The sequence below is a fragment of the Procambarus clarkii genome, chromosome 93 (assembly GCF_040958095.1).
Source record: "Procambarus clarkii isolate CNS0578487 chromosome 93, FALCON_Pclarkii_2.0, whole genome shotgun sequence".
NCBI lineage: Eukaryota > Metazoa > Arthropoda > Malacostraca > Decapoda > Cambaridae > Procambarus > Procambarus clarkii.
Genome location: NC_091242.1, coordinates 977491 through 988723, shown reverse-complemented (window position 1 = coordinate 988723; position 11233 = coordinate 977491). Strand labels below are relative to the sequence as shown.

The following is an 11233-nucleotide window of genomic DNA, read 5'->3' as shown; positions in this document are numbered from 1 at the left end:
CACTTCCTGCAGAAACCTCTTTAGTTCCATCTTGAAAACTTAACATTTGTTCAGGCACTATTGATTATATTTGTTGAAAAAAAATGTTTTGAATTGCCACGAGTCTCCAAATGTTATCTAAACTTGTTCCATTAATTTGTTCACCTACATTTAATTTTTCACAGCATATTGATATTGTACTAATTATTATTCCCAATATTGCCTGCATTTTGTAAAGCAACATTACTGTACGTTATACTGTACAATCTAAACTATTATCATTACCTGATCGTCGAAAGCCTGTGGGCAATGGTAATGACTGTACGTCCATGCATAAGGCGTTCCAAGGCTTCTTGCACCAGGCTCTCGCTTTCAGAATCCAACGCACTGTACAAAATGGACAGATAAATATTTGTTAAAATTCATTCACTGCAACTAGCACTAGTCGATATATTTTTATTTCTGTTTGGAAGAAAGAATTGGTTACTGTAAGTTGAAGATAAACAAGAGGGATGAGGAGAGGGTGTGAAGGATGTATCTAGTCTAGAGTGAAGTGGCATCACTGATAATAAGCTTATAGATTTATACCACAACCCTTAAGGGGCTTGAGAGTTCCTTTTAGGTACAACTGTAGAACCCATCAGATATAATTTTGTCCAAAATTCTGTATAACATTTATTATATTGGACCATACTGTAATCGAAATAATCTTTTCACCTACTTTATACTTTCATTAGATGGAGAACCCAGTGGTGGCCAGAGCGATCCATCACCAAGGATTCTCCCACAGGTCTACCTCACACACACCCTACCCATCTCCACCAACACACACCCCTTCTCACCTTCTCCACACACCATTCACATCTCCATTCACATCTCCACCCACACACACCCTCCCCATCCCCTGCCCCTATAAACACACCTTTCCTGTCATTCCCCCACCACACACACACACATTTGTCACCCCCCCTCACTGTAATCACTGACTACACATGGTCTTTATAACTTTAAACATCTTTACATCATAGCCATGTTATCCCCATACACTGCCACCTTCTCAATATATGAATAAACTAATATTTGAACAATCACTAGTATCTACAGAATCATGGCAGAACATAATATTCACAGGCTTCATGAAGGGAGGGTGCATAGAAACCTACTCCCCTTCAAGAATGTTGATCTCATACATGTATGGGACCAACCCAGACCACCTGACACTATTTACAATCGCTAATCACTATGCAAAATTGTGTAAGCTAGCCCCAAGCATCAGGCTTCCAACTTGTTATAGTTCTGATAGCAGATTTTTGCTGGGGTGATGATGGGCTTCAGGTAATTTGCAGTGGTTGAACCCTGCACACAGATACTGTATGTTAAATAAGGATAGATTAGCAAGTAGTAGTGTATAGTGAAAGGAGTGCAGAGTGGGGTACATAATGTTTGATTTCAGAGAGTATGGATAGGCAGATAGACATATTTTTCAGATAGAGATAGATGGGACAAGGAGGCATATGCCTGGAGAGAGTAGTACAGTTGTATAGAAAGAGCAGGTTAAAAATACTAAGATATATTATTGAAAAAATTACAATTTGGCCTCTCCTCACTCAAAAAAGGCCAGTTAAAAATTCTTTAATAAGGAACTGTTAGATAGGATGAAAAGTGGCAAGTGCAGTTGATAAGGAAAATTAAGTAGATTTTATGGATAGAAGGTGAAAGAGGTAAGAAAGCGAGAATACTAAGAGAGTAAAAGGTACAGTACATGAAAAGATTAATAGACCAGAAAACACTGAGCAAATGAGCAGTGAGGAAAATTTAAAATATATTCAGAAAACAGCATGTTCTTTTGGAAAGAATGAAGGAGAGCAGAGAGACTGGTGGATAGGTAAATGTTAATGTGAAAGACAGATGCGAGAGAATGTTAAATGGTGAAGAGATTATAATAAGGTGGAGAAAATATTTTGAAGGGTTCATAGAGGAAAGCGATGTTAGAGATGCCAATGTAAACATTTTGGATTTTATGATGCGAGAAAAGTGGAAATTTATATGACAGCTGATATATCTATTGAAAAGGCAAGGACAATGATGAAGCTTATATAGTAGTATTGGAAAGCTGCTGGCACTGATGAGATTAATGCAGAAATTATTTAATGTTGCAGAGAAAAAGGAATAGAATTTCTGTAAATTATAAAGAAAAGTGTATAAAGAATACACACCTAAGCTGGGTGTAAAGAATTTGACAAGAGGTCTTGACAAGAGGTCACGGGCTAGTGGTACTGCACTAAAGGATTGGTAAAGAGCTGCAAGAGTTACACTGTATAAAAATACAAGAGAATGTAGCAAGTTTAAGAATGATGAAACTAAGCACCACATACTATACCTCGTGGCCTCATCTAGCAATAAGATACGTGGGTTACTGATCAAGGCACGAGCTATTGCAATCCTCTGCTTCTGCCCACCCGACAGCATTATGCCCCGTTCACCAACAACTGTATCAAAGCCTTCTGGGAAGGAGTTGATAAATGAGAGAGCATTGGCTTCCTTTGCAGCAGTGACAATATCCTCATTTGTGATGGCTGCAGGATCCTGAGCACCATACAGCAGGTTTTCATGAATAGTTGTAGAAAACAGCACTGGCTCCTGTTTAGGCATAAATGTTCAATTAAAGCCCAAATAGTATATATAAAACCTCAACAGTTACATAATTTACCTCAAGGTGGCACAAAAGCATGTAAAATTTTCTATAAGAAATTCAGAAGTACACAACAATCCAGAATATGGCATGGTTGTATGAGAAAATATCTAATGTCAGAACTTAACAAGCAAGTGGGGAAAAAGGCAGAATTTCCCAATTCTGTTTAACAAGATTTGACAAAATCTGCTTTATTTGTATATACTTTCCAGTTATATACAAAGGGTTTCTCATATCCACCCTTTAATTCTGGTGCTATTAATGTAATTTTGATACAATAGAAATGACAAATTACTATACAGTATTTATAATATTACTGCACAACTTTTGTAGCATTTTAGTTACTTGCCATCAACCTACAGGTATTACCGAAAATTATATGCAAATTTATTAATACGCTACATGAATTACATTATTTTGGACACACCAAATTCATCATCATCATTCAAGCATCAAACTGATATCAACTAAACGAGATTCCATCATTAATATCTTTTCCCACTTTCATAGGGTAGAAAATTTGTTTTTTGACGACCAAAGATTAATACAGAAAAGAGGGTCACAGATGTTCAAATGCTCTCAGGTTTCAATACTTCCCAAAGTCTCTGTTATCACCGATCTAGTACCATCACAACAAGCATATCATCTACAGCAGTATCCCAGTCATTTATTTACACTGCCATGTACAAAATATAAATTTTTCATTCTTAACAATCTACCTGTACTTCTCAGCTTTATTCTTTGTTATTTCCCATATTTTGTTCTCATCCATAATGGTTCCCTTGCACGCACACACACACACACACACACACACACACACACACACACACACACACACATTCACCAAAACATACCAATCTCCTTGGTCTTCCTCTAATTCTAATGCCATCAAAATCAGCTAAAGGTTTAAAAGTAGAACAATAAATATATATATAACATTTTTACCTGACTAACAGAACCAATTACTGTATGCAACCATGATGGATCCAGCCGAGTTAACGGTACATCATCAATTGTAATCTCCCCACTTAGTGGGTCATATAAGCGCAAGAGCAAGGATCCAATGGTGCTTTTGCCAGATCCACTGGCACCTACAACAGCAACTACTGAACCTGAGGAAAAACAAAAAAATTTAAGCAAAAGTAAAGCAACTGTGGTGAAGAGAATTATTTTTTTATCTATAGGTTCCAGATTCAATTTCCACCCAGGACAGACACTTGTGAATGGTTCCTTACACCTGATGCCTCTGTTCACCTAGCAGTAAATAGGCACATGGAAGTTCTTTAACTCCTGTGAAGGGTCAGCCACTGGCCCAGGGGGTCCTCAATAACACTAATAGGTTTCCTGTCCCTGACAATGAAAAACTCCCATGTGTCACAGAATTGTTCAGTTATCAAATATGACGCTGCATTAGACTTGCACTAATTGTTCAGCTGGCCGTTAATACTAATAGCTCTGGACATCCACTCAATGCCAACTCATTTTCCAAGTAGAATGCCAGATATAGCTGAACTCCCTCTCTCTTCCCGAGCTATTGCTACCTTAAAATTGACAAGTTTCTATTTTTTTCATTATCAATACCCTCTGCAGTGAGGCAGATAACAGAAGGTTTCTTATTACAACTCGAGATGTTGCTCATCTTATTGACTGCACCAAACTAGCTCAGTAAGATGCTAAATAAAACATTTAAAGCAATGATTATTTCTTACCGGATGGCACAGAAAGACTGAGGTTCTTAAATATTACAGCTTCAGGCCTTGTTGAATATGCAAAGTTGACATTTGTAAAATTGATGTCACCCCTAAAACCATCCAAAGGTAGAGATATACCTGTAAGACAAGAAATTTTGTTTATTATTGAATTAAATAGGAAATCTGCATTGCAATGATCATAACTAATCAATTAATAATGTTTTTAATGTGCATAAGACTATTGAATTCTGAAATAAGTGAATGCAAGACTTCTAAAATAACAAAAAATAATTTGACTGCAGACAAAAAGCTTCTATACATAAAGTGCTTCCTCAGGCGCTGTTCAACTTTTTCCAGGACATAAATTCATAAGTGTAATGTTCACACCCCTACTACAGAGATCTTTCAAACAGAATGGAGAAAGAGACATTGGATAATTCTTAATCTGGACAAGAATGGCCATCAAAAGGCTCATTAAACCACTTTGTACTCAAAAGGCCTCCAGCAGAGATATCAAGTTCAATATTGTTCTACTAAACTGCTAGTTGGTTACATGACCACTGCTCCAAACGTCCACCAGGATGTCACTAACAAAATTGTCATGAGGGGCACGTGGGAATTTCACCTCACAGAGCAAGTTGCGAGAAAACAGGTGGCATGAGAACCAAAAGTCAGCGAGCCACCAAACATAGCCCTAGACTCGCTGTGAAATGGGAAAACAGTCTCATCAGGCAAAGAAGGGGGAACAAGCTCAACATCTCCAATCCAAACCTCAAAAATATCAGCTACCAATGTCTATTCAGCTGTTCCTCCACAACAGAAAACTAATGGTCTTTAGGGAGGCTGCAACCAGCAGAACTGGCTCGGAAACCACGTACCGAGATGATCAAGTCAAGACAGACCCCCCCTGTCTGAAACAATTGGGAAAACTCACACAGACTTAAAAGTACAATATAGAACACTAAGACCTAAATATCTTCATTGGGATGGCAGCACAAGCTCCACAACAATGAATGCAGGTGACCATACGCACCTATAGTGCTGCCTGGAAAAAATGAATATATAAATATAAATAAATACAAAAATATAAACGAAATATAAATACACAGACAGTATGGTTTTCGAACAGAAAGATCCTGTGTAACAAATCTGATTAGTTTTATGAAAGAGCCTCAGATTCTACAGGAAAGAGATGGTTAGGCTGACTGTAATTGGACCTTAAGAAGGCTTCTGACAGTCCCACACAAAGAGGTTCTTCAAGAAATTGGATCATACTGGAGGAGTGACAGGGTAGACATGGGTGAAAAATGTTTGACAGACAGAAAAATGAGGGCAGTAATCAGAGACAATGTATCAGACTGGAAAAATGTTACTAGAGGAGTATTACAGAGTTCAGTTCTTGCACTAGTAATGTTCATCATCAATATAAATACTTTACCGGAAGGAATACAGAATTACGAGAGCATGTTAACTGATGATGCTAAGCTACTAGGAAAAATAAGAGATTTGGACAATTGTCTTGCTCAAAAATAAATTGAAGTTTTCCTTTGCAAACAGTGGTAGATGTTTGGCACGAGTTAAGTGAAGGTGGTGGATGATAAAATCATCAGTAGTTTCAAAGCATCATATGCCAAAGAGTAGTAGGAAGATGGGACACCTTGAGCATAGCTCTCATCCTGTAATTACACTTGGGGAAATTACACTTGGGTAATTATATATCCCCCTACCTTTACACAATTTAAATCCAAGTAAGGTATGGATGTAATGGACAACTTTGCCATGACCAGGAACATAACCATATTTTTAACATATGTTAGCACATCATTTTAAAGGAGCAAGTGTACAAAAAATACCTCCATGTGTTGGAATTTTTGGTATTCGGTCCATTAAACCGAATAATCTTGTGGATGCCCCAAGACCACGATTCATTTCCGAGTAGAATGAAGAAATTCCGCCAAGAGCAATGCCAACATATGCTGCATACAGGAGGAATGATGAAAGTTGTCCAATGGTGAGGGAAGATTCAGAGACCAAACCTCCTCCATAGTAAAGGACAGATAAAATGATGACGTTTCCACTCAGTCCAGTCTGAAATATTTATTACTATATATATATACAGAACATGAAATTAGCATTAAGTATTTTAGAAAGCTTATTTGACCAAAAAATCCATGTCAATCAAATTTAGTACTACTCTACTATATTATAGTCCCTGCAAAACAAGGTGAGGGGGGAATTGAGCTGGGTACCCATCTTCTCAAAATCATCACCACAAAAGGCACAGCTGGTCTCAGAAGTGAGGCCCATAGCTGCCCAGACACCAGAAAACAAAGGCAGCCTTGTATGGTTGTGTGAAACCATTTGGGAAATAAATGATGTTTTTAATAATATATAGTCACCTGGTACAGTATCTCCAAAAGGCAAAGAACCTCCATGCTTAGAGGTTAGACAGGTTTTTGCTTATTTAAGGCAAGTCAACAATCTTATGAGTGCAGGAGATATGTTTTTAATGCATTTCTGCTGGGTTATACTCATGCTACACACACTGGAGAAAATTTTACCTAGTCCAGAATGACCGACAGAAACCACATTCCAAACACTCCACAAGCATCCTGTAACTCCACTTACATAGTTATTAATAAAACAAAATAAAGCTACTAATTACCAGTCCAAAGAAAATTGCTCTTGCAAGAGATTCTTTGTATGTCATATGAAGAACACTGTCAATATTACTGTCATATGTCTTCATTTCACGAGGCTCTTGTGCAAATGATCTTACTGTACGAATGTTGGCAATTCTTTCTTCTGCGACTTGTGTCGATTGTGCAAGGGTGTCCTTAAATCAAAGAAATTTGTATACATACAGTACTACAGAATAAATAAAGCAAGTTTATTTCACAGGCACAAGAATTATACTTTGACTTTTCTTTACAATTTATTTATATGCCTACAAAATTATTATGTTGACCATAATAACTACAAGTATTTTGAGCATTTCACATACAATATATACTGTAAAATAATTTCCTTAATACTGTACTTGAAGTTTTATTATTTAAGAACAATAGTCCAATAAAATTGGAATGCTATTTCTTACAAGTTTTATTTACTAAGTGTCTACAGAATTATTTACTACTTAAATATTCCTTTCAGTTAAAGGAATATTAGTTAATTGTAATATTAGTTACTCAGTAATAATCATTACTTATTTAAGAGTAATATTATTATTACTAAATATTAAATTAATATTGGTTATAGTCAAGAATGATGGATCTCTACCGAAAAAATAATTTCCCAATTGCCAAATTTGTATTTTTCATCCATATATAATATAATTCATGAAAAAAGAATGATTCTAACCTGCACATGTTTAGTAATGTTGCGCACATAGCGACCATACCACACTGCCATGAGGGCCACAGGAGGAACAATGCTCAGTCCCACTACGGCCAATTCAGTCGACATATAGAACTGAAAAAAATTCAAATGTTCCAAACAATAACGATAAAAACAATCTGACAAATACACTAAAACATATATTTATATTTCAGGTATGTAATACATAGTATATCCACCTTTCAATATACAAACCACAGAACAATCAAATTCAAACTCTCTATGCATCTATTCTGAACCGGTCTACTTCATAGCCCCTTAAACAATAGGGCACTTTTCCCCATGGACAAGATGAGACACAGCTAGGCAATTTTAAACATTTACTGCTCATCTTGGCAAGTGACAATGAGGAAAAGCAAACACTGGAGCTCAGCTCAATTTAAGTTAGCCCACTTGGCCTTTACCCAGCCTACCAGACATTTAGCCTGGCTCCGTTCTTACACAGGGGAGCGTACAACTAAAAGAACTGGTAGGTAGCGAGATGGCAGAGCTGACCAACTCGTAGTTAGTGAAGAGTACTCTGTTGGTAGTCACTTGTATTGGCAAGGAAGGCTTGGAACGGGGGTTTGAATTTATATGAATGAATCTTCAAGAGGTCATTTGCAGCTGGACTGAATGTTCTCCAGTTTTCTGAAGCATCAGTGGTCTTGTAGGGACCCACTGAAAAGCTCTGCATATTGCCTGACTGCACGATTGTCTAAAGAACACAACAAATTGTACCTTAGAGAGCAGCCAAGTAGGATAACATGCTAGTTAACAACTATGGAATGGATAACTTTAAAAAGTGTCCATGATAAGCAGTTAAAAAAAAAGTATGAAATAAAGTTTAGTAATATATTACTGAATTGTTAATTTAACACTTTGACTAACTAATTGAAAGGCAATATATTTTTATGGGATAACAATAGTGGAGGCTGCTTTAGTTAAACAGGGATGGAGGTTATAGGTGGTTGACTCCATAGTTTTGCATGGTGTAAGCTCAATAACATTCAACAAGTGCAAAATATTTTCTGCATATATACTATTATAACTCAACTGCATGAAAGGTATGTATGACGATATTCATTTGAGACAGCAAGAGGAATTACACATCTAAACTTCTTGCATTCCAGTAGCCATCACGCAAAAAATGTCTTATTTCTGTATATATTTTCTGAAGACAAACACAGCCAAGGATAGAACTTACCATCATCCCAACTCCAGCTAATGCCATGACACTGGACCTCAGACCATCAGAGATGTTCATAGTAACTGACTGAGATACTACAGCTGTATCAGCTGACAGGCGGTTTATGAGTTCCCCCGTTTTATTTGTATCAAAGAAAGCAACCTCTTGTTTCATGATTGAAGAAAAAACTGATGATCGAAGAGCACGTGTTATACGTTGGCCTGAAACATTTGACTTCTAAATATTTCTTCACTAACAATTTTACTAATCTTAAATTTCCCCTAATAAATACTACTGAAACCTTAAAAATTATGTACCATATAAAAACATGACAGCTAGCATAAACCGGGTAGTACGAGAGGTACATGGATGGGGGGGGGGGTTTGCAATGATTACAGGTACTGTACTATACAGTATATAAAAAATAAAAAATAAAAAGAGCGAGTCGAGGGAATGTAATTAGGACAGACTAGACAACTGAAGAAATTAAGAAAGTGGTAGAGGAGGCAGATGCGGTGGTTTAGGCAGCGATGGTGGAAAAGGAGAGAGAAGTTGGTGGTAGTGGCAAAAGGAACGGGAAGGAGAAGGCGGACAATATTACAGAGCGGCCCTATAGCCCTGACATCATAGATTTACTGACGAAAGCAAGCTCTGGCTAATAAACCAATCTTTAAACTTGTAAAACTATATTGACCATCAGGTGGTAAGCCCAGTACACAATCCTAGGGTCACACAGCCAACCCATCACAAATACTTCCCGACTCAAAGGCGTTATAAAAAAAAAATACAAATAGCGGAATCTACTATGAAATCACTAACCATATCCTCTGAATTTTTATAATAATAATAATAATAATATTAAAGTATAGTGAAAGTGGTGGAAGAATGGAAGGAGTGCAAATAACAAAAGCAGAATGAACAGCTCAGAAAGGCATAGGCTTTCAGGATACTATGGCATAGCAAGTTTTATATGAAATAGGTTATGTAGATAAGACTAAATATATATACTGTACAAGCATGTCCAATAGATTTTTTTAACAGTATTCTTTTAAAATATAATGGCCTACAAAACTATGCATCATACTGCCAACTAAATTTAACTGGGAATGAGAAAATATAATGACCTATAGCATTTCCTTTCGTGTATATGCCCATCAACATGACCAATTACCAGTTTACATTACTGTACCTGCTACATTCATGAGGTACACCCGGCCAAAATTGGCAGCAGCACCAACCAGAAAGACACCACTTAAAGCTAGGCACACGTGCTGTAAGTTCTGCTTCATCACTAGGGTATCAGCTGTATAAATTACATCAATAACATGGCCAAGAGCAAAAGGTATAGCCATTGTTATTGTACTTGATATTGTCAGAAGTCCAATGGCACCTACAAGATATAATTTATGATAAATATGAATTCATCACACAACATATAATCTACATGCTATATAGTTCAGTATGTTCAGTTGTTCACTACATATAAAGCTACTAAGCCTACTATACATATAAAGTATACTGTAGTACCTCTACAAATTATTTTAAACAATAGTAATAGGCATCCATCAGGAATACTGTATAGGAATATTATATCATTTGTTTGAGAGAGATTTAATAAAAGGTGTAGTAGTGTTATTATTATTAATTGGTTCTTTTGTTAGTTATATTTTAAATATTCCAAGATTAAATGGTAATTTAAAACCCAACAAAAAGTATAAATCACCTACATGCCAAAGTCCATCTCTCTGGTTTTGCAAGTGTAAATAACCTTTTAACTTCTGAAGTACTTAAATTCTGAAACTTAGTAGAGGGATCTAAAACTTGAGTTTGATTAGCTGATAAATGCATAGAGGTGTCTGCAACACCTCTCCCACTTCTGCTGTGTTGACATCTTTTACCTAAATTACAGAAAAAATGGTTGAAATTTTAAATCATTACAATACCAATTGTAAAATTAGCATTAAGACATGTAACTGCAAGATATAATTAAGCTAAATAAAATATGAACAATTACTATTCATACACGCATATATATGCAAGTTTATGCAGTTCAATTCCTAATATAATTACTGTACTGTACATTATTAACATTTATTAAAATTAAATGTACAGTAGTGATAAATACGTAAAATAAAATCCTCTTTACCACACTCACCCGAGACATTGGGGGATCCGATACCCTGAAAATACTGTTCATGAAGATGTGATGTTCTTTTTGACCCTACTGTACCACTGCTACTTCTTAGGAGTTGCACCCATACCTATTAAGCAGTTGACAAGGAGTTAAGATTAACACCAACTTCACAA

General features: G+C 36.3%; 1 protein-coding gene across 1 annotated transcript in view; it reads right to left on the bottom strand.

Annotated features, from left to right (window-relative positions):
- LOC138359863 (ATP-binding cassette sub-family B member 10, mitochondrial-like) overlaps positions 1–11233 on the bottom strand; it is a 14384-nt gene extending 3151 nt beyond the window's left edge. The window contains exons 1-11 of the mRNA XM_069319596.1: positions 11082–11233; positions 10654–10824; positions 10116–10316; positions 8945–9147; positions 7723–7833; positions 7028–7198; positions 6216–6450; positions 4381–4500; positions 3617–3783; positions 2360–2619; positions 265–366 (exon numbers count right to left, since the gene is read on the bottom strand). Coding sequence (XP_069175697.1) covers positions 265–366; positions 2360–2619; positions 3617–3783; positions 4381–4500; positions 6216–6450; positions 7028–7198; positions 7723–7833; positions 8945–9147; positions 10116–10316; positions 10654–10774 — 1691 coding nt within the window. The 5' untranslated portion in view covers positions 10775–10824; positions 11082–11233. The remainder of the gene's footprint in view (positions 1–264; positions 367–2359; positions 2620–3616; positions 3784–4380; positions 4501–6215; positions 6451–7027; positions 7199–7722; positions 7834–8944; positions 9148–10115; positions 10317–10653; positions 10825–11081) is intronic.